The following is a 27,756-nucleotide window of genomic DNA, read 5'->3' on the forward strand; positions in this document are numbered from 1 at the left end:
ACATATCATCTTTGTTTTCCGTGGTGACCATGATGAGATTGTTAAAAACTGAGTTTCCAAATTTGGCATGAATAGAATTTTTCTGTTTTCCTTATATAGACCACTTTCCCAAAACACTGGCCTAGACCAGTTGTAAAAGAATTAGTTGGTAGAATTTTTAACTGACTGTAACTGATCTAAATTATATATATATATATATATATATATATATATATATATATATATATATACACCTTTTTTATAAAAAGATAAAGTTTAATTTTATGTAGGAAAAAAAAATGGATCAAGAATTCATTTAGATCTTTTACCTGGAAAATGTTAGCTACTGTTCCAGCCGTCTGCATTTTCAAAGAAAGTGTTTCAAAACTAAAACCTGAAAAAAGAAAAACAAAACACTAAAACTTGCTGAAAGCAGTCTTGTGGATATTTAAAACAGCAATGAAAACACCTTGTGTGGCATCTACAGTTACCATCTACTGTCTCCTACATATGTATGACACCTGTGACAGTTTTAGCTCAGGCCAGAGTATAGGTGTATACATATGTGTTCTTTTAAATCACACCACCTGATTTCTTTTCTTTTCAGCACATGTTCTAATTTTCCAAAGTCAAAGAAATAGGAACATGTCTCTAGTTCCTATAAAAACACAGGTGTAGCATGATGTCAGTCTGGTTGCATGAAAGCAGTTTTGGACATTTAACCTGGCTGTTGCCTAGTTGGTGGGAAATGACAGTACTAGTGTTACTAACACCATGCCCCATTCTCCATTTTGCTTTTAAATGGTCTTTTCAACGTTGTTTTTGTTCTGTTACCAACAATTTAGTTTTAAAGCATCATTGTTTAAAAAACATTCAAAATAGAAATTGAAGCACTTCATTGTGCTTGACACTAGATCAAATATGGTGTTGTGTATATAAAAGAAATAAAATAGATCCTGTTAGCCTGATGTTACTATACTAAAGTTTAAATAAATGTGAAATAGCATAGTGATAAAGCAAATGTGAAATTTTTTCAACAGTGGTAGAGTAGAGAAGATGTTGATGGAATTCTCTATAATTTACAGTTGTGCCAAATGAACCATAGGCTATTTCTTTTTTTAAGCCTCAGTATGCTTAGATGTAATTTTACTTTAAAAAATTTAAGGTCAGATACAGGTATGGTTGAGAGTTCTCTATGAACTACTTGCTTAGATGTCAAATAGATTCTCTTGTGCTTCCTACTTTCTGTATTTGCAGTTAGTTGGTTACTTTTTTCTGTTTGGGTCATTCATATATGTGAAGGGTTGGGGGAACTTATTGTTGTTTTGTTATTGTCGTTTAGTTGCTAAGTTGTGTCCGACTCTTTGCGACCCCATGGACTGTAGCCCGCCAGGCTCCTCTGTCCATGGGATTTCCCAGGCAAGAATACTGGAGTGGCTTGCCATTTCCATCTCCAAAGGATTTTCTGGACCCAGGGATCAAACCCCCATCTCCTGCTTGGCAGGCAGATTCTTTACTACTGAGCCACCTGGGAAGAGCTATCTAAACTCATGTCTAAAAAAAAATTCCAGTGACTTTTTAGTGAATGAAAAACTGTTAGGTAGTAAATAAATATTCTTTTCTAGGAAACAAATAATATTCTTATTCTGGACCATTTGAGGTTCAGTTCAGTTCAGTCACTCAGTCGTGTCCAACTCTTTGCGACCCCATGAACCACAGCATGCCAGGCCTCCCTGTCCATCACCAACTCCCGGAGTCTACCAAGCTCATGTCCATTGAGTCAGTGATGCCATTCAACCATCTCGTCCTCTGTCATCCCCTTCTCCTCCTGCCTTCAATCTTTTCCACCATCAGGGACTTTTCAAATGAGTCAGTTCTTCGTATCAGGTGGCCAAAGTATTAAAGTTTCAGCTTCAGCATCAGTCCTTCCAATGAATATTCAGGACTGATCTCCTTTAGGATGGACTGGTTGGATCTCCTTGCAGTCCAAGGGACTCCCAAGAGTCTTCTCCAACACCACAGTTCAAAGACATCAATTCTTCGGCGCTCAGCTTTCTTTATAGTCCAACTCTCACATCCATACATGTATACTGGAAAAGCATAGCCTTGACGAGACGGAGCTTTGTTGGCAAAGTAATGTCTCTGCTTTTTAATATGCTGCCTAGGTTGGTCATAACTTTCCTTCCAAGGAGTAAGCGTATTTTAATTTCATGGCTGCAGTCACTATCTGCAGTGATTTTGGAGTCCAGAAAAATAAAGTCAGGCACTGTTTCCACTGTTTTCCCATCTTATTTGCCATAAAGTGATGGGACCGGATGTCATGATCTTTGTTTTCTGAATGCTGAGTTTTAAGCCAGCTTTTTCACTCTCCTCTTTCACTTTCATCAAGAGGCTTTTTAGTTCTTCTTCCCTTTCTGCCATAAGGGTGGTGTCATCTGCATATCTGAGGTTATTGATATTTCTCCCGGCAATCTTGATTCCAGCTTGTGCTTCTTCCAGCCCAGCGTTTCTCATAATGTATACTCTGCATATAAGTTAAATAAGCAGGGTGACAATATACAGCCTTGAGGTTAAAGCTTTCTTATTTGCTTATCTCTAACAGTCTTAGTATTTCCATAGGAAACTTTATGAGGAAGACCTTTATTCTTATTTTAGATTACAAAATCTGGTAGTATAGGTTACATAATATTTTTTTAAATTTCAAGTTGAGTTCAACTTCCAGATAATTTTTGTTATCAATTGTTTGTGCTCAAAAGGTATAAACTATTTTACTATCAAATTAATTGAAAATACAGTTAAGAGATAAATCAGATACACTCCCCTTCCAATAAGGAATTTTAATTCCAATAAGAAATGAGTTTTTGATTAGCTATGTTAATACTTTGTCCATTTTCAATGTGGATAAGTAGGGCTTGATTGCCTAGTTTTGGGTCATTTATTGAACATCTTTATTTGCTCCAGTGATCTACCTAATTTGTGTTTGTTTTTGTTGTTTTTAAAGGTGTCAAGGCCTCATGTTTATTTTTCTGTAAGATTAGTCTTTAGAAATAAAGATTAATTCTGACTCTTATGTTTATCTTTCTATAAAGTTAGTCTTAAATAGAGATTCTGACATCAGCATAATTTGTCTTATTGTACTATTGTTGAATGAATAAGAAATAAATATAAATGACAAGACTTCATATATGCTATAGGAGTTGAAAGTAAATTTGGTCTTGATTTCAGTGAGCATTTGTTTATTTTTTATAGAGGTTCTCGTGTTGGAATTTGTGAACTGAAGGACTTTAGGGAAACCCATGGATTCCCTCGTATTATGTACCAAAAAATTGTGCTGTGTATGTATTTGTGCTTTTCTGGGAGTGATGATTCATAGATTTTATCAGATTTTTAAAAGGCTCTTGGTATCTAGAAAAGCTTACAGAGACAGAACACATTAGAAAGCTCACAGAGACAGAACACATTAGAAAAGCTTACAGAGACAGAACACATATCTAAGCTTACACTGGTGAAATAAATGTGATAAGGTTACAGATCTTGCCCATGAGTGTCCAGGAGTCTCCAGCAGAGGCGTGGGTCGGCATGGCCTGCTGCAAGGTTGGGGGCACTGAGTGTAGCAGTGCATGCATGGGGCCTTTTGAAGGAGGTTGCCATTATCTTCATTACCTCTCCCATAGTTTGGCCTCAGGTCAAATAACCGGGAGGGAACAAAGCCCCGCCCATCAATAGGAAATTGTATTAAAGATTTGCTGAGCAGGGCCCCGCCCATCAGAACAAGACCCAGTTCCCCCTCAGTCGGTCTCTCCCATCAGGAAGCTTCCATAAGTCTCTTATCCTCCATCAGAGGGCAGACAGACTGAAAACCACAATCACAGAAAACTAACCAATCTGATCACATGGACCTCAGCCTTGTCTAACTCTGTGAAACCATGAGCCATGCCCTGTAGGGCCACCTAAGACAGATGGGTCATGGTGGAGAGTTCTGACAAAACGTGGTTCACTGGAGAAGGCAATGGCAAACCTCTTCAGTATTCTTGCCTTGAGAACCCCAGGAACAGTATGAAAAGGCAAAAAGATAGGACACTGAAAGATGAACTCCCCAGGTTGGTAGGTGCCCAGTATGCTACTGGAGATCAGTGGAGAAATAACTCAAGAAAAAATGAAGAGATGGAGCCAAAGGAAAAACAGTGCCCAACTGCTGATGTGACTGGTGATGGAAGTAAAGTCCAATGCTATGAAGAGCAATACTGCATAGGAACCTGGAATGTTAGGTCCATGAATCAAGGCAAATTGGAGGTGGTCAAACAGGAGATGGCAAGGGTGAACATTGACATTTTAGGAATCTGTGAACTAAAGTGGACTGGAATGGGTGAATTTTAACTCAGATGACCATTATATCTACTACCGTGGTCAAGAATCCCTTAGAAGAAATGGGGTAGCCCTCATAGTCAACAAAAGAGTCCAAAATGCAGTACTTTGATGCAATCTGAAAAACGGCAGAATTATCTCTGTTTGTTTCCAAGGCAAATCATTCAATATCACCATAATCCAAGCCTATGCCCTGACCAGTAATGTTGAAGAAGCTGAAGCTGAATGGTTCTATGAAGACCTACAAGACCTGCTAAAACTAACTCCCAGAAAAGATGTCCTTTTCATTATAGGGGACTGGAATGCAAAAGTAGGAAGTCAAGAAACACCTAGAGCAACAGGCAAATTTGACCTTGGGAGTACAGAATGAAGCAGGGCAAAGGCTAATAGAGTTTTGCCAAGAGAACTCACTTGTCATAGCAAACCTGACATCATCAGATGGTCAATACTGAAATCAGGCTGATTATATGCTTTGCAGCCAGAGATGGAGAAGCTCTATACAGTCAGCAAAAACAAGACCAGGAGCTGACTATGGCTCAGATCATGAACTCCTTATTGCCAAATTCAGACTTAAATAGAAGAAAGTAGGGAAAACTACTAAACCATTCAGGTATGACCTAAATCAAATCCATAACACAGTGGAAGTGAGAAATAGATTCAAGGGATTAAATCTCATAGACAGAGTGCCTGAAGAACTATGGATGGAGGTTCATGATATTGTACAGGAGCAGGGATCAAGACCATCCCCAAGAAAAGGAAATGCAAAAAAGCAAAATGGCTGTCTGAGGAGGCCTTACAAATAGCTGTGAAAAGAAGAGAAGTGAAAGGCAAAGGAGAAAAGGAAAGAAATGCTCATTTGAATGCAGAGTTACAAAGAATAGCAAGGAGAGATAAGAAAGCCTTTCTCAGTGATCAGTGCAAAGAAATAGAGGAAAACAACAGAATGGGAAAGACTAGAGATCTCTTAGAGATACCAAGTGATCATTTCATGCAAAGATGGGTTCGATAAAAAAAAGGACAGAAATGGTATGGACCTAATAAAAGCAGAACATATTAAGAAGAGGCGGCAAGAATACACAGAAGAACTCTACAAAAAAGATCTTCACAACCCAGATCATCACGATGGTATGATCACTCATCTAGAACCAGACATCCTGGAATGCGAAGTCAAGTGGAACATAGGAAGCATCAGTACAAACAAAGCTAGTGGAGGTGATGGAATTCCAGTTGAGCTGTTTCCAATCCTGAAAGATGATGCTGTGAAAGTGCTGCACTCAATGTCAGCAAATTTGGAAAACTCAGCAGTGGTCACAGGACCAGAAAAGGTCAGTTTTCATTCCAATCCCAAAGGCAATGCCAAAGAATGCTCACACTACTGCACAATTGCACTCATCTCACACTAGCTAGCAAAGTAATGCTCAAAATTCTCCAAGCCAGGCTTCAACAATACGTGAACCATGAACTTCCAGATGTTCAAGCTGGATTTTGAAAAGGCAGAGGAACCAGAGATCAAATTGCCAACATCCATTGGATCATCGAAGAAGCAAGAGAGTTCCAGAAAAACATCTATATCTGCTTTACAAACTACACCAAAGCCTATGACTGTGTGGATCACAATAGACTGTGGAAAATTCTGAAAGAGATGGGAATACCAGACTACCTGACCTGCTTCTTGAGAAATCTGGTTTCAGATCAGGAAGCAACAGTTAGAACTGGACTTGGAACAACAGACTGGTTCCAAACAGGGAAAGGAGTACGTCAAGGCTATATATTGTCACCCTGCTTATTTAACTTACATGTAGACTACATCATGAGAAACACTGGGCTGGGAGAAGCACAAGCTAGAATCAAGATTGCTGGGAGAAATATCATTAACCTCAGATATGCAGATGACACCACCCTTATGGCAGAAAGTGAAGAGGAACTAAAGAGCGTCTTGATGAAAGTGAAAGAGGAGAGGGAAAAAGTTGGCTTAAAGCTCAACATTCAGAAAACTAAAATCATGACATCCGTCCCATCACTTCATGGCAAATAGATGGGGAAACAGTGGAAACAGTGGCTGACTTTATTTTTTTGGGCTCCAAAATCACTGCAGATGGTGATTGCAGCCATGAAATTAAAAGACCCTTACTCCTTGGAAGAAAAGTTATGACCAACCTAGACAGCATATTAAAAAGCAGAGACATTACTTTGCCAATAAGTCCATCTTGTCAAAGCTATGGTTTTTCCTGTAGTCATGTATGGATGTGAGAGTTGGCCAATAAAGAAAGTTGAGTGCCGAAGAATTGATGCCTTTGAACTGTGGTGTTGGAGAAGACTCTTGAGAGTCCGTTGGACTGCAAGGAGATTCAACCAGTCCGACGTAATGGAAATTAGTCATGAATATTCACTGGAAGGACTGATGTTGAAGCTGAAGCTCTTAATACTTTGGCCACCTGATGTGAAGAACTTACTCAGCTGCAAAGACCCTGATGCTAGGAAAGATTGAAGGTGGGAAGAGAAGGGGACGACAGAGGCTGAGATGGTTGGTTGGCATCACCAACTCAATGGACATGAGTCTGAATAAACTCCGTGAGTTGTTGATGGACAGGGAAGCCTGGCGTGCAGCAGTTCATGGGGTCGCAAAGAGTCAGACACAACTGAGCGACTGAACTGAACTGAACTAAACAGAAGGTTAAAGATAAAGACCTTTGGGAGGTTAGTTAGCATTAGCATTGGAGGCTCACCATGTTCATCATGCTATAGAGGACCCATTTGATACAAGCCTTTTCCTTATACACTGCATCTCTTAGGCATAATATAGTGACTCATGTATACTCATGCTTGTGCCAGTGAGGAAACTGGTAGTAATGGGTGGGTTTGGGGGACTTAGTTTAATGAAGGGACTATTTGCAGAGTTGTGGGCATAGTTTAAGGTAAACAAGAAAGGATGATGAATCACCCAGGGACTAGTGACAGTTGGAAACAGTTACCTACTCAGGCAAGGAGGCAAGGGGTTGGGAACTATGCTCGCGGACCCAGTGAGAGTTACAGGGATGGAGGAAGAGCCGCTGAACAAGAGCTGTGGCCGAGGAGGAAACAGCCGGGAATAAATGGTACTGTTTTCCTGTCTCCTTCCACTGCTGCTTTTCTGCTGATGCTTCCTTTTGAGAAAAGCCGTTTCACGTGCGCAGGTTTTCAGCCCTGCTCGGCCTCATGAGAAGAGGTCTTGGACTCGAAACACTTTTTTAGCAAAAGGTGAGGAGCTCACACAGCCTGTGTTTTGTGGGATTATCTTTTGCTGTTTCAGTCTTGCCCCCAACTTTCAGTATGTTTGATTCTAGGGGTGGTGTGGGCTAAAGAGGGGAAGGGAGCACAGGGGTCAGTTTCCTCTTGTCAGCTGTCTCCCCCAGCCCGTGAGACTCATGCAGACGGCTGGACTGGAGCTGATCTTACTCTGCCTCTTCTCTGGGTAAGAAATGTAATTCTATCCAGTGCTTGAGCATTGTATTTGGCTTCGAAACTTTGATACCAAGATATACTGGGTAGGAATATTTAGAGTCCTTTTCTGGGATTGGTAACTAGTGTTTGGTGTTCTGTGAAAATTCCTCTCATTGGCAAAACCCAGCCAGTAGCAGGAGGGCAAATGAGGACTGGGTAATGTAGTCTTTTGAGGCAAGTGGAGACAGAGGTACAGAGCAAGGCAGAGGAGAGTGGAAAATGAACCTGGGGGGACAAATAGAGAATAATCATCAGAGTATTCAATACTTATTTATTGAAAATTAAATTGAATTTTTAATTGTTAAACACAGTTGAGCCTTACATATTGTTAGATTAAAGTGAAAAATGACCAAATGCCTAATGGTTTAATGTTTTTGATATAAATATCTTGACATAAAAATCTCTTTAGTAAGGCAACTTTTTTTTCTCATATATATTTGAATAGTCAGAATAGTAAAAATGTTATAATAATTAATCTATAAAAAAAGCCTACCTCAGAAACCACTTCTGTGAATCTTCTTTTACTCAGACAAATTTAAAAATACATGTGCCAAGCCACTGTGCTAAGTCCTTTATGTACATTATTACTGTTATCCTAGAAGTGAATCCTAGAAGAATATCCTAGAGGAATCACCCTAGAAGTGTAGACACTACTGCTTGGTGCTTGATTCATTGGTGAACAGAACAAATTCCACAAAGGTCAGAGATCTTTATATTCTGGTATTAATATTAGTACACCATTTTGGTTTGGTGGTTGTTACCATTAGTATTCATGTTTATCAGCCATTTAGATTTTTGTTTTCTATGAAGTCCCTGACCTACTCTTTTGTCCATTTCTATTGGATTGTCTGTCTTATTAATGGGGAAGAATTCTCTGTATTTTTGGATATGTGCTTATTTTATATGTTGCAAATGAGTTCTTCCATTCTATGGCTGGTTCAAGCTGAAATATTGAGAATATGTCAGATCTTGATAGGCACAGATAGATAATTCTAGTCAGATAAAAGAGTAAGTAGAGTTTATAAGGAAGGAAAATAAATTCACACATGAAGCAGCTGAGTACTTTGGTTGAACTGAGAATTTTTAAAGTGAAGCAATGGAAAATAAGACTGGAAAACTCAAAATCTGTAGTCCCTGGGAAGCCCTGGAAAATGGCAAAAATATACCTCAACAGAACTTCGTTTTCTTTCTTTTTTAAACTTTTTATTTTGTGTTTGCGTATAGCTAGTTAACAATGTTGTGGTAGTTTCAGGTGAAGAACAAAGGGATTCAGCCAACCCAGAACATCTTCTTTAAATTAATACACATCTCCCTTCAGTTTCAGGAGTAATGAAGTCTAGGCAAGCTGAAGGGAGGACTTCCCTTGTGGCTCAGCTGGTAAAGAATCCACCCACAATGCGGGAGACCTGGGTTCAATCCTGGGTTGGGAAGATCCCCTGGAGAAGGGAAAGGCTACCCACTCCAGTATTCTGGCCTGGAGAATTCCATGGACTGTATAGTCCATGGGGTCGTAAAGAGTCAGACATGACTGAGCAACTTTCACTTTAACTTAACCTAAAGGGAACCTTGAAGACTGTTTGGCCTCTCTGGCTAGCTAGCTCTAGGCTTGCCCTCTACCAGAGAAAGACTCTTCCTTCCCTGAGATTGTCCTAGGGCTCTGCCTGATGAGAAGGTGTATCTTAAAACTGGAACTGAAGAAGCCTAGATGGACTTTCTTCAGCTTGTCTATGAAGAGCTCTGTATTTCTAAGAGAGCACTGAGTGCGTGAGTGCTCAGTTGCTTTAGTCGTGTGCGACTCTTTGTGAGCCCATGGACTGTAGCCCACCAGGCTCCTCTGTCCACGGGATTCTCCAGGCAAGAATACCGGGGTGGGTTTGCTGTGCCCTTCTCCAAAGAGAGCATTACTGGGTGTTAAAGTTAGAGCACCTTCATACAGTTGGCCTTTGTGTCCTGGTGTTTATCCTTGTAGAGTCTCTCGTTGAATATTTGGAGTTTTGATTTCCTAAGACTTGCATTCCCTTACAGAACTTGAAAGCTAATGGCTGTAGGGCTTTTTGGTTTTACTGTCCTTCCAGTCTCAACCTCCATTTTTTGACTTCTGCACTGATGTGAAATGAATCCATTCCTGTTCCCTGGTGAGATTGTTGTAGCTATTCTTAGTCTTTGCTGGATGTTACGGAATTGCCTCTCTCACCGGTAATCAGTCAAAAAACATTTCTATAGCATCTCTCCTCAATCATGACCCCATCAAAATTTTGATTTGGCTGCAAATACCTGAAAACCAAAAACAGGAGTAGTATCTTAGGAAGCCAGAATTTTATTTTTATCTCATGTAAGTCGAGGCAATCCAGGGGCACTATTGCAGCTCCATGGTCGTCCAGACCAGTGTCCTTCACGGCGGCTCCTGGTATAATGTCCACATTGCAGCCAGTGGGACGGAGGAATGGAAAAGCGGAGGCATATCCCCCGTCCCCTGAAAGACCTTGCAGGCGCTGCGCACGCTGCTCTGCTTATGCCCTGTAAGCAGGCCAACACTCACTAACCAGTGCTGTGCCCGAGTCTAAGGGAGGCTTGGAAGTGTGTGTCTGGCTAAGCACAGGAACTTTTGATCCTGTGGAAGAAAGGGAGAATGGATCTTGGGGGCATCCATTGATCTTTGCTACCTAAAACCTTTTTCTATTGCGACTTAAATATTTTCTCCAGGTAGTTAAGGAGAAAAGCAGAGAATAATATGGAGTGTATAACTAGTTCACAGTTTATCTGGATGAGCTCATATTTTTAGACTCTGGATTTTTCGCTCTTAATTTAAAATTTTTACCTTGGTCTAGAAAGGTAGAAATAAGCTAGTTCTTAAGTTCTTCATCACCTTTGCTGATTTCCCACAGTTTGGCTTCTTGGCCACACGTGGATGTCATGTTTTATTATATTTTCAAGTAGAGTGGAGTCCATTTGAGCATCACATATGTAAAGGAGGAGGAGATATTTGCCTTTTATATTTACGGAAGGTAATACACTAGACCCACTGTTAAGAATAGTCTATAGAAAACATTTTAGCAACAGGTAACATAAAAGCTCTTGGTCAGAATGAATTCAAATTACATGGAAATTGAATGAAATCTAAAATTAGTTCACTGAAAATCAGCCAATATAGTGTGTAGGAGATATAATCTCATAGACACTGCAGATATTTAAAATTTCTACAGAGCAGAGGTTGAAGAAAATGTGATATTTACCATAATTGTTCTCATTATTTTAAATGCTTTACTTTAAAAACTCATATGTAGCACTGTAAATGATAATCATTTTTTCCTCTGTAGGCAAGAAGTTTGATAGCTGTGGGGCTGGGTATTGCAGCTCTTGGCTTTGCAGGTAAGATAAATAAAAGATACATATCAATAAATGTTGTAGGAGAAATATTTCCAAATAGCTTTTAGAGTGAATTTTGAGAAGACTCTCAGTATTCTGAGGTTTTTGGTTTTAAGACATGCATTCCCGTTGTTTACAGCATTCATAGTCTGTGAACATTTGTCAGTATAGATAAATTTTGTAGTGAAGGAAATTAATGCTACCAAAGTTTGGAAAACTAACCCCAGTAATAATTGATCTTCCTGACATTTTTTTAGTTTGAGCTATAGTATACTGTTAAAAAATAAATTTTAATATGAAGCAGTATAAGTGATATGGGCTCTTCTGTACGCCCATATTTATTTTTTTCTTGCAGATAGGTTTATACATTTTCTGTCAGTTCTTTCTGAGCTAGTTATTCTTGTTAGTGTGTTTATTACTCAATTTAATGTATTGGTGTAATTTCTTTGGCAACCCAGGAGGATTTCTTTTACTGCCAAAATCTTTTTAGAAAGAATAGTTATAAAGATTTAAAGTAAAATTGCTATCATTTCCAGTCATTAATTTATAATTTTAAATTACATAGCTATTGTCTAATTAAATGTTCATCTAAGAGCATTTCTTTGTTGATAAAGATTTATTTTTCAGTTAACTTTTGTGCCTCCTAAGAGCCATGTGTTTGATCTTATTAATTGTATCTTCTTTGTAGGTGGAGCTATTAATACATTCTATTGTGGTTATATGCAGTGACATCCAATAGGAAAAGAGACTTAAAAGATTTTGTTTTGTTTTGCATAATATTTAATTCCACACAACTCTATTTAAAGCACCTTACCAGTGAGAACTTTAAAATCAGGGCGATCAGTGGTTCAGTTTTTCTTGGTTCTTATACCATCAAAGTCTTATGTCTCATTTTGTAACTATAGTTAACTACTTATGGAGGTTTCATGTGAAGAGTATCATGTCTGAAAAGGAATTCTGACAGATTTGCCCATAAATATAAAAAAATTTTAGTATAAAGTGCTATAGCAGAATAGGCATCAGTTCAGTTCAGTTGCTCAGTTGTGTCTGACTCTTTGATCTCATAGACTGCAACACACCACCCTTCCCTGTCCATTGCAAACTCCCGGAGCTTGCTCAAACTTATGTCCTCAAGTCGGTGATGCCATCCAACCATCTCATCCTCTGTTGTCCCCTTCTCCTTGCACCTTTAATCTTTCTCAGCGTCAGGGTCTTTTCAAATGAGTCAGTTCTTCACAACAGGTGGCCAAAGTATTGGAGTTTCAGCTTCAGCATCAGTCCTTCCAATGAATATTCAGGACTAATTTGCTTTAGGATTGACTGGTTGGATCTTTTTGCAGTCCAAGGCACTCTAAAGAGTCTTCTCTAACACCACAGTTCAAAAGCATCAATTCTTCTGCACTCAGCTTTCTTTATAGTCCAACTCTCACATCCATACATGACTACTGGAAAAACCATAGCCTTGACTAGACAGACCTTTGTTGGCAAAGGAATGTTTCTGCTTTTTAATATGTCTAGGTTGATCATAGCTTTTCTTCCAAGGAACAAGCGTCTTTTAATTTCATGGCCGCAGCTTTCTTATCCATTCGTCTGCTGATGGGCATCTAGGTTGCTTCCATGTCCTGGCTATTATAAACAGTGCTTGACTGCAGTCATGAAATTAAAAGACCCTTACTCCTTGGAAGAAAATTTATGACCAACCTAGATAGCATATTAAAAAGCAGAGACATTACTTTGCTAACAGAGATCTGTCTAGTCAGGGCTATGGTTTTTCCAATGGTCACGTATGGATGTGAGAGTTGGATTATGAAGAAAGCTGAGTGCAGAAGAATTGATACTTTTGAACTGTGGTGTTGGAGAAGACTCTTGAGAGTCCCTTGGACTGCAAGGAGATCCAACCAGTCCATCCTAGAGGAGATCAGTCCTGGGTGTTCATTGGAAGGACTGATGTTGAAGCTGAAACTCCAGTACTTTGGCCACCTGATGCAAAGAGCTGACTGATTTTAAAAGACCCTGATGCTGGGAAAGATTGAAGGTGGGAGGAGAAAGGGATAACAGAGGATGAGATGGTTGGATGGCATCACCGACTCGATGGACATGGGTTTGAGTAAACTCCGGGAGCTGGTGATGGACAGGGAGGCCTGGCGTGCTGCGGTTCATGGGGTCTCAAAGAGTCGGATACGACTCAGCAACTGAACTGAACTGAACTTGTTATAAAAGACCTATGTAGTTGAATTACTACCTGTGTAGTAATCTTAAAGCGAATAACATGGTTAGAAGCTTCAGAGGATCATAGCTTTTAGAAAAGAGACACCAGAGTTAGTAGACACACAGTCTAATTAGGACACACATTCTGATTAGTCTGATGATATTTTATTCTTGTCCTATGCCCTCAAAACAGGTTAGAACCTGTTTTGCTCTTGATACCTAGTTGTCTAGTCTAAGAGGAGTTTTGATAATTAGTATGACTAAGAAAGGAAAGTACTAAAATAAAAGAAGCTTTTGGTCATCCTCAGTGAGAAATTGATAGTAAACACGTTCTTTGTAAATATTTCCCATGTAATTGCTTTATTACTTTAGCAGTAACTTCATTAAAAGCAGTCCTGTGTTGTATAGATCATAAACATGACTTGTTTTCTGTATATGTCAAAGTGATTATCATTGTGAGAAGCAATAGAATTGTTTTTTTTTAATTGGAGTAATTAAAATGAAATCTGTCGTCCATTTAACTAATTAGAATGAAAAAATGACTGTCTTTCTGGTAGATTTTGAAATAGTTATTAAACTCTAACATATATAAAGTAAACTATAAGTAACTGCTATGGTGAGCACCTGGTGGGTATTGGCTTTCATTACAGAAAATGTATTTGCATTTATTCCTTTTACTATTATATTTAGGTCGCTACGCATTTCAGATCTGGAAACCTCTAGGACAAGTAATCACAGAAACTGCGAAGAAGATTTCAACTCCTGTAAGTTAAAAATGAGTTTAGTTAGAAATCTAAACTTACTTTGAAGTTTCTTGGGCATATTGTATCTATGCTTATTCCTGAGTTTGATAATTACTGTATTCCTTTTAGTAGTATTACATCAACTTTGGGATAATTTGCTTTCCTTGTTCAATTTGTGTTCATTTATTCATTCAGTGATTGTCCTGTGCCAGGGGCTGGGCATAGCTGGTGAACAAAATAGACATGGTCCCTGTCCAGATGGAGCATGCCCCCAAATTTATTTCATCTTGAAATTTGAAACTAGCTTCCTTGTACCACTGCACCTGGCTATCTCAGACATGAAATTATATGATTCCAACTTTGAAATCCTATAGGGCTCATACATACATCTACCAGTATCACGGCTCCTCTGCTGAGCAGAGTCTAAGTGAAGAATGAATGGTAGTAGGTATCTGAGAAGCTATAGTGTGGTGAGCTGGGGTTTGTGACCCCTGGAGACCATGCCCAGAAAGCTTACGGAAGCAGTGGAGCATTAAAACTGACTTCTGGGAAACAGAAGATCTGGTATACATCAACTTGGCTTGCAGCAGTTTGAGAATGAGTGACTTGATTCAGCAAAGGCATTATAGGCCCTTGAGGCTTAGTTATGAACAATAACCATACTTTAAAAGGATGACAAATGGACAGATAATTAAACTCAGGAACGAAAGAAGTACAAGTGACTTTGCCAGTTGAAAATTCGTGTCTGTGATTAGAGGGAGTGTGTGTTTATTTTCTGCTTTTCTGTTTATATTTCGTCTTAAGTATTAATAGGTATTTACTAATGGCATTCATTCAGCAAATGTTCATTAAGCACCTACTACATGAAAGTGAAAGCAGCTCAGTCGTGTCAGGTTCTTTGGGACCGCATGGATTGCAGTACCCCAGGCTCCTGTGTCCTCCACTGTTTCCCGAGGAGTCCATGGAATTCTCCAGGCCAGAATACTGGAGTGGGTAGCCTTTCCCTTCTCCTGGAGATCTTCCCAATCCAGGATCGAACCCAGGTTTCCCGCATTGCGGACAGATTCTTTACCAGCTGAGCCACAAGAGAAGCACTTGCTCCATACCAGATGTAATTATGGGGAGTGCGAGGTAGTCATGAGCCAGACAAAGGCACTGCCCTCTAGGAGTTTACTTTTTAGTGGAGACAAATCACAAATAAGTAAGATATATAATATGTAGAGGTACTGAAGTTAGAAGTTTAGTTTTCTTTAAAAAACTAAATCAGGGTGCATGAAGTCCTAGTCACTTCAATTGTGTCTGACTCTCTGCAACCCCATGGACTGTAGCCCACCAGGCTCCTTTTTGTCCATGGAATTTTCCAGGCAACAATACTGGAGTGACTTGCCATTTCCTCCTCCAGGGAGTCTTCAAACCTGTGTCTCCTGCATTGCAAGTGGAATCTTTACCACTGGGCCACCCAAATCAGAGTAAGAGATTGACTTTTTAACAGCAGAGAAGAGTCTATTTTAGATAGGTTAGGGACGATCTCTCTGAGAAGGGAACAGACCATGTGAACATCTGAAGTGCTTCCTGGGCAGTGGGAATGCTGCAGAGATCCTGAGGTGGGAATGAGTTTAGCAGCAGGAGTAACTCCAGTGAGTGTGTGGAAGGAATAGTGGACGTTTGGGCCCACATCACTTAGGGCCAAATAGACTATGACAAGGACTGCAGATTTTAAGTCTGATGGAAAGCCTTTGGAAGGTTATGAGCATGAGGGCAGCAGACTAGAATAAGCCAGAAGAGAAGCTATGAAATGTGTTGAGAGGGCATTGAGATAGTCCAGGGACTAGGTGATGGTCAGTAGAAATAGAGCAATAGGCCTGGAAATAGTGACATAAATGTTTGTTTTTCCACGTTTGTTATTGTTCAGTCACTTAGTCGTGTCCAACTCTTCGTGACCCTGTGGATTGCAGCACCCCAGGCTCCTGTGTCCTCCACTGTTTCCCGAGGAGTTCTCAGATTCTTGTCCATTGAGTTGGTGATACTATCCAACCATCTCATCCTTTACTTGCTATATGTTTATAGTAAACTGGGAGACTTTCAGAAATCATTTCTCTCCTGTTTGATGATCTTCAGTAGACAGACTTATAACTAGAAGACTCATGTTTTGTAGAATTACATTATTCAACGTTGTAAAGGAAGGGAGAGAAAGAAAACGAGAAACATTTCACTGCTCTATGGAGGCTCACAGGTAAGGTGGCATAGTTTAAGAGACAGTCATGGGTGTCCTGAAAGGCGGCCCCAGCATTTCTTAATAAGAGGAAAGGGATACACCCCACCCTTCCCTCCTTGACCTTCAAGTTAAGACAAGTGGCTTTCATCTGGCCTCTTTTTCACAAAGTACTACTCATGCAGTTTGCAGTAAAGCCTCTTGGAGTATCCATCATCATCGTAATTAAACCTCAGTGAAGATGTTAGTTTTTGAGAATAATTCTTTAAACATTAATTGTTCCAGGGAAATTGAAGAATGAAAAATATGCATACTTTCCCTTGGCATTGATCTCAAAAAGCCAAGTTCATAAGCTTGGCATTTACAGTATTTTGATTTTATAACTCTGTTCATTATTGAACCAGTTACTAACAGATAGGGACTGCAGTCATGTGTCAGTAAATTCCTGTCACTCAAAGGAGAAGGTTCAAGACTCAGGTTCCTGTGTCTTCATTTATTCTCAAAGTGTATTTGCTCCTTCTATGCTTTAACATCAGTTTGTTCTTCTATCTCATCTTTTTCTCACGCTTTCCTCTCTCGCATTTTTCTGGAGTGTTGCCTAGAATAGTTTCTTTCACATGGAATGTATGGAGAGTTTGTTTCTTCCCCTCTTTTCGTATATAGCTGTTTGTTCTGTAAGAGCCTCTTATATTTTTTCCTTCCAGTGTGTCTCTGCTCCTGGAACTCATTCGTGGCCTCTTTCAGCAGTTTGATAGATTTGCTTCAATAGTTTAATTGAAGGAGAGGACTGGCAGTATGCTGTGAGCACAGAGGTGGGTTAGGTCCACAGTCACATCTCGTCTGAAGCAAGGAGCCCAAAGGCTGTCTGGGAACCTGCAGAGCCCAGGTGTGGTTGAGTACTGTGTGTGTTTACTCCTTGGTATAAATGTCCCCTCTCTTCAGCCCTCTGGGTTCTGAAATGTGATCTGTTGTTAAGCCTTTCTGCTTCCCTTGGGACCTGCTCTGTGCACTGAGGTGCATTCCAGGCATAGAGTCTCTTTTTTGGCCTGAGGGCTGAGGCGGCAGGCGGCAGCCCTTAGCCCTGTACTGTGGAGTTAGGAATGGTCTCTGTCTGCCGTCCTGGTTTTATTAATTACCTTGATGCTATGTTTTTTGTTTGTTGACCCTGGATTGAGTGTTTTCATCTTTCTTTCCTCTGGTGAGTGGGTTGCTGTGATTTTTCTTTATGTGCAGTCTCACCTGTTTTAAACCTTTCAGGATTTCTTTGAACTTTCTGCTTTGGTACTTGTACCATTTCTTGTTTTCTCGGCCTATTATGGATTTTTCTTGTTTATAATATCTCATTTCTCATTTCAAAGAGCCTTTGGAAAGTAAAAGACTTATTATTCAGTCTGCTATTTTTAATCAAAGCCATTTACTTAATTTTTTTAAGTATTCATGTATGTTTATTGACTCAGCTATTGTCTGATTACCCCTAATTTTTTTCTGGAGAAAAAACCCAAGTCGTTCATCTTCTTTTGAGACTTTTATTTTTCTATTTGTGAATTTGTCTTTTTACTTGAATACAGGCTTTTAAAATTGGACTTAAATTGTTTTTATGGTTAGGTGAAGTTTATTGGAATTAATACTAATTAGAACTATCCTTCTGTGGATCTATAAATCAAGTAGATGATTCTACATAATTAAAGTTTATAGTTTATGTTAAATGTAAAATGTATTTCTTCTCTTAAGACTATGGAATGATGTATTTTTCTGGTTGTTTGGAGGGCTGTTATGTTTCAAGTGATTGAGTAAGTTAGCTAATAAGACTTTCATTTAACTTGGTTAATTTCACATCATTTTTGATAATACATAGCACTACAGTATTCAATGTTAATTTTAGAAGGAAAATTATTTTGACTTTTGTTTATATATTTGTATATTTTATGAGTAAAGTAATACAAATAATAATTTGTAAGGATCAGAGTATCTTTCAAATAGACAACAGAATAAATCCCACTCTTTCTGTTCTTGGAAATTCTATTAGAAAAATATAACTTATCTACTCCATCTGTTTGATATAGTTGTTCCTTATTATAATCACATTTTTTGTGAGTCTTACCATTTTGTTGACCCACCAGTGTTGTCAGAAAACAGTTCTGCATTGCCTGTTTCTATATAAGCTATATAATGCAGTATTGGTATGTTATATTTGTATGCTTCAAAGGGCTTACAATTTCAATTGAAAATTATGTAATATAAAACCTAAACTCCACATGAGTTTAGAAGGCATGATTTTGTCTTCTGCTTTTCTATATATAGCCCCAAATATTAAATGTCTGTCCTCAGAAATGATCTAGTTACTTCAGAAGGATCATGATGATTGTACAGTTACAGATTGACTTACTTGAAAGCAGGTCAGTATTTATGGTCTGAGCCTCATCCAGATGCTAGACTTTAACCTTTTCTTAGTCACCTTTTCTACCTGGAAAAAAACAAAGTAAAAAATTTGCTTGGATGTAATAGCCGCTTTTAGGGTTAATGAACTTTGTGAACATAGTGGAAATGACAGTTTATGAAATATCATCAATTTATGTTTATTGTATGCTGAAAACTTTAAAATTTGGAACTTCCAAAGGTAGATACTCATAGAAATATTAGGGAGTGGTACATATACACAATGGAATATTACTCAGTCTTTAAAAAGAATACATTTGAATCAGTTCTAATGAGATGGATGAAACTGGAGCCCATTATACAGAGTGAAGTAAGCCAGAAAGATAAAGACCAATACAGTATACTAACACATACATATGGAATTTAGAAAGATGGTAATGATAACCCTATATGCAAGACAGAAAAAGAGACACAGATGTATAGAAGAAACTTTTGGACTCTATGGGAGAAGGCGAGGGTGGGGTGATCTGAGAGAACAGCATCGAAACATGTATACCATCAAGGGTGAAACAGACCACCAGCCCAGGTGGGATGCATGAGACAAGTGCTCAGGGCTGGTGCACTGGGAAGACCCAGAGGGTTGGGGTGGGGAGGGAGGCGGGAGGAGGGATCGGGATGGGGAACACATATAAATCCATGGCTGATTCGTGTCAATGTATGGCAAAAGCCACTACAGTATTGTAAAGTAATTAGCCTCCAACTAATAAAAATAAATGAAAAAAGAAATATTAGGGAGTAAGGTATGCATCTAGTAAAAATTTTAGTTGCTTGAGAGAAACCTTAAGACCAGCTCTTCTTCCTCTGTTAAAGCCCTATTCCTTTATGTATATTCCCTATACATCTCTTATTCTTTTACATATTTCTGTCTGTGTGTGTGCTTGTGTGTGTGTATATACACATAATTTGTCCATGTTAATATGTGTATTAAACAATTTGATTCCCTTCCCGTTTGGAGAAGGAGATTGTTTTTTGTTTTCTTACTAGATTGTTAATTACTTGGAATTTGGGTTAGTACCTTATATTCCTCACAGCACTGGTACACTGACAGAGGAACAACTGTGTGGTGAAGGACAGAATTTCACTTGTCTCATTTGAAAAGTTCCTGGCACATATTAGGTGCTAAAGTATTTGTTGAAGGATTAATTGTCAGGAGATTATTACCAATGGAAATTTATGACAAGCCGGTCAAAAAGAACAAGTTATATAAATGGTCAGATCTGGCTCCCTTGGACTCTTTTTACACTCTAGTAATTTCCTTGGTTTCCTTTATTTAGTCCTTTAAAAAAAAATGTATAAGTAACCATGTTCACTGTTGAAAATTTAGAAAGTATAAATGAACATGAATAAAATAATATTCATAATTCCACCACCCCAAAATAACATTGGGGGGGTATATACTTTCAGATTTTGTTTTATGCACACACACACTTATTTATCATTCCTTAGGAAAGGGTTCACATTTTAGAAACATGTGCACATTCAGTCATGTATGTATGTTTTTCCTTGGTAAAGTTGAGTTCACGCATGCAGTTTTCTCTAAGCGCTCCTGAAAAGTTGTGTCTCTCTGCTGTCTCCCATTCCTTTCTTCCTGTTCTCTCCTAAACTCACTCTAATCAAACCTTCACGCCCAGTCCCTTCAGTTAGCCTTAGGTTTAGCAAAGGTTAAATCCAGAGGTTCAGCCTCAGCTCCGCTCCTGTTTGACCTCTCGGAAGCTTGGCACTGTTTCCCACTTGCTCACTTTGGGCGCCTGCTTCTCCTGCCCCGCAGGCTGGGCCCTCACAGTGCCCGTTGCTCACCCTCTCCGTTTCTCTGCCACTGAATGTTGCAGTCTTCAGGGCTCAGTCTTCCCCCTTCTTAGCTACACTCTGTCTCCAGGTGATCTCGTTTAGTCTCGTGGCTTTAAATACCGTCTGCGTACTGGTAATTCCCCAGTGTTATCTCCAGGTCAGACATCTCCTCCACTTACATACATTGTAGACATCTGAAACTTAATATAACCAAAACCAACCTCCTGATATCTATCACCCACAAAAAACAAATAACCACTCCTCCTCTAAGTCAATACTTGGCAATTTAGGCCAGAAACCTTGCAGTCATTTGCAGTTGAAGTTCTCTGGAAACCAGAATGAGACACAGATTAGCAAGCTGTTAGTTTATTAGAGAATGCTCTGAGGATCAACAGCTCCAGAAGGCAAGAGAGGGAAGAAGGATGGAGGGATGATTTAGGCTGCAGTGCAGTCTTACACAGGCCTGAGGCAGCTAGTGGGGCGGCACGGGGGGCCTCTGACTCTCAGGTGACTCATCGTGGTTGTCCCAGCTTGTGGCCAGGGGCCATGAAACTAAATGACAGCACCTGGGAAGCTCAAGGACTGAGCCCTGGAGAACTCCACTGTTTGTCCCATGACGTCAGCCGGCCGTCAGCTAGAGGCTGCCCTGGGAAGGGGGCGTGGGCTTGGCATTCTTCAGCAGAGGCCGTTGCTGGAATTTGCCATCAGGGTGCTGTCTGCCAGCAGCAGCCCCGGGGCCTGAGGAGTAGCGCCTTGCTCCTGAAGGGGCCCTGTGCTGAGTACGGCGGCGTTGACTGCGTCATCTTTCCCTGCTTTCTCTCATACCCCACATCCAGTCCATGCTCTCCACATCCACCCCAAATCTGAGGGCTCTGGCTTCTTCCTCTTCTACCAGTTTGGTCCAGACCACCCCCGGACCTCTCCAGCCACGCTGACCCTTCGGCCCAGTCTTCTGGTCCCTCCTGGCCTTCCCGTCTGCTCTCCTGATGGCCTCCCTGTCTTGTCAGTTTCTCCTCCCCTCTTCAGTCAGCCCGTCTTGTAGGTTAAAAAGATGTCTGTCATCTCAGCAGTAACCTGGTCAAGGTTATCCAATGAGAAGATCCCTGTAGAGCATAGAAAAGTTGAAGCCTCTGTTTCTCCCGCTCTCTCGTTCCTCAGTGCAGGAACGTTAGCATACTGGGAAGTGGAAACAGCAGTTGACGCGCTGAGTGATGCCGAGGTGTGCTGTCCAGTGCTCTCCCGCCCCGCCTCCCACGGTTCCGGGTCGCCTTCTGGAAAACCCGCTCCTCCCTCTGCAGCTGTGTGGTAGGGTCGGGGTCATGCCCCTTCATACGTGGAGCTGACCATCTCTCGCTCTTTGTTCCCTGTACAGAGCTTTTCATCCTACTACAGAGGAGGATTTGAACAGAAAATGAGTAGGCGAGAAGCGAGTCTCATTTTGGGTGTAAGGTAGGTGTGCTGCGTAAGTGTTATTTTGTTCTCTGGCTGAGTTTGTCTTGAAAAAGGACAAAATGTGACAGTAAAATTATCTTTATATTTTAAATTATGAATAGGCAGAGGAGAAAATAGCAAAGTTTTACATTTCCAGACCTTGAGTCCAAGAGATTATCCTACTATTTCTAAAAAAAAAAAAAATCAGGCATAGTTGTGCTGTGCCTTTATCCCTCAACAAGGAGCTGTTGTGTTTGAACACTAAAATTTCAACGCAGTTATCAGAACCCCTTATTGTGACCTTAAATTCTTTCTGAATTCAGTTTTCTAATTTGATCTGTATCATATTTTCAGTTATATCATGGAATCTATTTCACAATTCTCTAGTTCCACGATTTGACAGCTAGCGTGTTTTATTATACTTACTTCACCTTAGTAGCCATTTATTGTCTGACTTTGAACAGTATAGGAGATAGTTAATGATCCTTTGTGATTACTGTATGATATCATTTAACACTGAGAATTAAGAATACATCCCCTAGCATAGATTTATCAGTATCTATATTTGTTTATGTTCCCTAGAGCTCACTCAAAATTTTACTTGGGTTGGTTATAGTATGTCACCTACAACAAATCTTACGGTGACTTAGTCAACATAATTAAGCAGAGTAGATCATAAAGTCCTATATTGACAGAATTTTTAAGTCTCTTGTAGGTTAGCAGATATTTAAAGCCAAAACATTTTGTGATTTCTTATGACTAATCAAAAAAAACACACACACAAAAAGTGGGTAAGAGAGAAACAGGTCAGTTTGGCTTGGTGCTTCAATTAAATTTTGAAAGAGATGAGCTCTCTCACCAAGAATACAAAAAAGAAATGATTTTAAGGAGGGGAAACCACAGTGTTAAATTAGCTGTGTTGTTAACTATTTTTGCTTTAATATTATTCTGAATGCCGTTGTTATTTTTCTGAGGTCCCTATATTATCCCATTCGCATTCTGGATATGCGAATACAAAGCACATTACTAAACCAAACAAAAGTGTTTGAGGTATCATTTAATATCATCCAGGGTACTCCTGTTTCTAGTATAGATAATTCGGAGTTGACTTAAGATACATGGTTATTAAGTTTTATTCCCTTGAGTGGGAAGCTGTCCAGAATTTCACAAGGAAAATTGAATGACTAACAGCGAAGACTGAATAACAGTGAATCCGGGTACCAGTATCAGTTTTACCACTTGCTAGCTGGGTGGCTTCAGCATCACCATTAGTTTCTCCTGCATAGGACTGCTGCAAAAATTAACACGTAGGAAGTTTTTTTTAGCATAAACATGGCACTTAGTAACTACTCAGTAAATACCAGCTAAGCAAACAGATTCTGGTTCTGTCACAGAGGCACTGATTTTTAGCTTTTATGCTCTTCAGCTTCTTCAGTTTTGATTTGCAATTAATACTACTTTGCCTTCTTGGATTAATGTAAAATGCCCCACGTAGTACCTTTTCTGTCAAAGTGCTTGCCAGAGAACAAGTGCTGAGCCTCTCCTGTCTCTCTCATGAGTGCAAAGTCTAAATATTTGCCTTTAACGCATTACATAGAAAGGTAAAGTTTGTTTGCTTTCCTCTAGCCCTTTCTTTCAGTCAGGCAGTGTTGTTCTGAGGAGATTCTTTTAAGATGTGAGTACACTGCTGTGCTTCCATTTTCCTTGGTCTTGGAATCCAAATGATTTAGACTATATGACAAGTAGGTAAAGACAAAATGGGGCTGACTCTGTTGATACCCTACTTAAAAACAAAGAAATTCTCTATGTTACTAGATGATTCTATATTTTCTTACCATATTGCATAAAGCCTAAATTGCTTGGGAAAACTTACTATACCTGCTATTTTCTGAAATTACACATACATTTGTGATACTCAGACTTTCTAAAAGCTTCTGTGGAACTCTCTCTAAATGTTATTTAATAGACTAGTAGTAGAAACCAAAGCTGCTCTATTTGCTACAGGATCAGGAAACACTGCTGTGTTCTATGCACCCTAATCCCCTACTGTCACTCAAATACATTCCAGGGAGCAGTTTGAAATCCCTGATCTGGGCAACATTGTGTTTCAAGTTCCATTTTCAATTCATAGTGAAATTGCCTGTGCTGGAGATATATCAGATCTACATTTAATTATTAATGCTTTGTTTAAGAACTAAGATTCTCTCATTTATATAGGTGTTTTGTTTCTAGGAATGTATCTATTTCTTCTAGGGTTTCCAGTGTTTTTTGTGTAGTACAGCCTCTTATCTTTTGTATTTCTGTTGTATCAGTTGTAATCTCTCCATTTTCATTTCTGATTTTACCTGAATTCTCTGTTTCCTTGGTGAGTGTAGCTTCTGGTTTGTCTGTTTTCTTTCCATTCTCCAAAAAAAAAAAAAAAAAACAACTCTTGGTTTCATTGTTTTTTGTGGGTTTTTTTGGTCTTTTAGTCTCTATTTCATTTATTTTCACTGTGATTTTTCTTTTTCTTCTACTAATTTTAGGCTTAGTTTGTTCTGCCTATACTTCCCTGCAGTGTAAAGTTAGGTTGTTTGAGTTCTTTTCTTTCCCCTTAGTGTAGGATTTTAATACTATAAACTTTCCTCTTAGAACTGCTTTAGCTGCATCCCAGAAGTTTTAGTAGGTTATTTCTTTGTCTCAGGATATATTTTGGTTTTTCTTTTGGCTTCCCCTTTAACTTAAGACTTATTTATTTTCTTTACAGAAGAATACTTTATATGCTTATGTAGCAATTGATAGTGTATTTTTAGCCTGTTTGCTGGTCTGTTGTTTAACCCCAGGAGATTAGAAGCAGCAAGTAACAGCTTGAGACTAAAATCCTGCCAGAATTGAGGATTGGCAACTGACAGCAAGGAATGTGTATTCAAAACAGAATGTAAACATTTTATGACCAATTAGGAGAAGGGCAAGCAAACCTCTGCAGACCTTGAGAATTTCTTTCCACCTAACTGATACTCGTAATGTTTTTTGAGTCATTCGAGAAATGCTAGATTAGATTATTTATACTTCATCTTTTTAATGTACATTTTTATTCATGAGAAAATTATAACTCAGAGTTAAGTAAGCAAGACACAGTTTTATAGATAATGAGCAATGGATTTAAACCTGTGTCTGAATATCTCTAAAAGTACCTGCTGTTAGTCCCTGTGGTGTGGTTCATCCATGCAGATTATTTTGAGTTTCATAGCAGCCACCATGTGCTTTGAGTTAGCCGCTGTTATTTCCCTTTGAGGCCCAGAAAAATAGCTTAGATAAGCCAGTGTAAATATTAAGTAGCAACTCCAGGCTTTTGTCACTATTAGTGTAAATTTTTTTTCTTGCCTAGAAAATGTACTAGAAAGAATGATTTCCAGTGCTTGAATAAATTAGGTTTTACAAGGATACTTTTACTTTTAGGCTTATATAACTTTCTCCTTCAATTTTTGTTTAAAGTTTAGGCTCTCACAGCCAAGCTTTTCCCATAGATGTCTCACAAAACTAAATAAATTAAATAAGAGTTCTGAGATGTTCTGTTGAAAGATAATAATAGTAAAAACCAGCTATTATGGAACATTTGCTACACATACCAAACCTTGTTGTAGCACTTTGTTGGCATTAACTAATTCAATCCCTCGTAATTACTTTATGAGGACTGTGTTGTTCCTGGCTCGGTTTTACAATGAAGAATCTGAAGCAAAGGGAGGGTGAAACATGTGGCCAAGGCCACCCCATCCTTCTTGGAGGTGGAAAAGGCACCCGCTCCAATGTTCTTGCGGGGAGAATCCCATGGACAGAGGAGCCTGACGGGCTGTGGTCCGTGGGGTCTCAGAGAGTCAGACCTGACTGACAATGTGAGCACACACACCCCACCCTCACGGCAGTGCTGGGGTTAAACTCCTGCTGTCTGACCACTCTAGAGTTCAGATACCTGTTTGTTAATGTCGTATGTACTGCCTTCCCCCGAAAGAGCCTGAAGCATACATTTTCACACTCAAAGTAATAGTCTACAGACTATGATTTCCCTGTCCTATTTCTTGTGGATATGTTTTTTTAATTGAGACAAAGGACTAAAGAAGGTACATGTAGCCTTGGATCTGATTTATTTTGATGGTTGGTAGAATGAAGTGACAAGCTGTAATTTTATATTTATCCACAAGATGGTGAAATTCTCATTAGTTTTTAATTTCTTGAAACTGATATAAACTGTTAATTTATAATCTGCATTTGATGCTATTTGTTACAAGCACTTTCTTTTTACAGCCCATCTGCCAGCAAGGCCAAGATTAGAGCAGCTCACAGGAGAATCATGATTTTGAATCACCCAGATAAAGGTAGGTAAAATTCTGTTTTTCATAATATGTGAACCAGCATACGCTCCGTATTTCTTTGTTTACTTCAACTCATTATAAATGATAATATTTGAAATGGAAATTTATATGTCACACGTGTTGTGAGTTTTCTTATAAATAAATGAGCATTTAGATTGGAGTTCAGTGATTCACAGAGGTGATAGATTTATAGTTATCAGCTGTTGAGAACTTAGTTCCTGATTTCTATTTGTAAACTATTTAACCCCTGTTGGAGGCTCCTAGCATTTTGATGGAAAAGAGAAAAAGTGAATTATGGACTCTTTGATTGTATAAACTGATTTGGGTATAATGAATTGTATTTGTTTAACCTTACACATAAAAGCCCAAGATTTAGAGGGTATTCTCTAAATCTCTGCATGTATGTCACACATGATGCCGAGTTTCTTAATTTTATTTTGGAAGGCTCTGAGGCTGAGCCATTTGTTTTTCACTGGCCAGGTTTTTAATGTAAATTTATCTTACAGAAAGACAATTATTATAACTTTAACTACACTACAGCTGCTTGAGAGAGAAAGCCCATATGTTCATTACTGTTTCTGCTCTACAATAACAGATGGTGGAAAGTTACACTGTATTTTAGGAGTCAAAAGTGGGGGTGGAGGGTGGGGGGTGGCAGAGAGTGCAGGGTTTCTTGTATCCTTACAGACTTTTAATTTTTGAATTATTTTGAAAAAAGTTAAAAGCAAATTTTGGGTCCCTCTCCATCCTAACTGACTCCAAAATAAGGCATTCTTTTTCGGCTTTCTCACTTAATTACTTACTATAAAAATCCTTTTCACTGAATATCATCTCCTTTGGTTTTCACACTTGCTATTCTTTCATGTGAATAAACCAGAGACTAAACTTTGAAAAGAGGTTTTGCTTAAAATTTCTAAACAGCTTCAACAGTTAGTCAAAGATCCATTCAACTAATTTACTTTGCATTGTGGGTTTTCAGAGTAATTGACTCAGAAACGAATGTGTTTTAAGGGCCTACTTGAAGCTTTCTGTCTCCTAAACATCTTCCATCCCTTCCGGGTCAAGTGTGTCGCCTTCTCTGATTGATTGCAGGGGGATCAAGCACTTTTGTCTTTCAGATGATTGACAAGCTATTGATTGTGTCTACTGGCAAAGAATTAAGCTCTAAAAATGTTTCTAAAAGAATATGTATTTTTAGATACTTTCAGTAAAAAAAAAAAAAAAAAAGAATGTTTATGTTCGTTATGAGCCAGTAGTGGTCAAAGAATTATTTGATTTATTCGGAGATTGTATATTTATGAGAAGTGGAGCTGTTGGCTCCCCCTAATGTGTTTACTAATATTCTCCAGTCTGGTGGCATTGTGGGAGGGAATGGATATAGAAGCATTCTTCCCCGACT

The 27,756-nt window shown here is 39.1% G+C and overlaps 1 protein-coding gene across 1 annotated transcript in view; it reads left to right on the top strand.

Moving 5' to 3' along the window:
* Positions 1-27,756, top strand: part of DNAJC15 (DnaJ heat shock protein family (Hsp40) member C15) — a 70,676-nt gene that overhangs the window by 19,954 nt on the left and 22,966 nt on the right. The window contains exons 2-5 of the mRNA XM_065902094.1: positions 11,142-11,193; positions 14,089-14,162; positions 21,950-22,026; positions 26,290-26,360. Of these exons, the coding sequence (XP_065758166.1) occupies positions 11,142-11,193; positions 14,089-14,162; positions 21,950-22,026; positions 26,290-26,360 (274 nt within the window). The remainder of the gene's footprint in view (positions 1-11,141; positions 11,194-14,088; positions 14,163-21,949; positions 22,027-26,289; positions 26,361-27,756) is intronic.

The sequence above is a fragment of the Muntiacus reevesi genome, chromosome 11 (genome assembly GCF_963930625.1).
Source record: "Muntiacus reevesi chromosome 11, mMunRee1.1, whole genome shotgun sequence".
Taxonomy (NCBI): domain Eukaryota; kingdom Metazoa; phylum Chordata; class Mammalia; order Artiodactyla; family Cervidae; genus Muntiacus; species Muntiacus reevesi.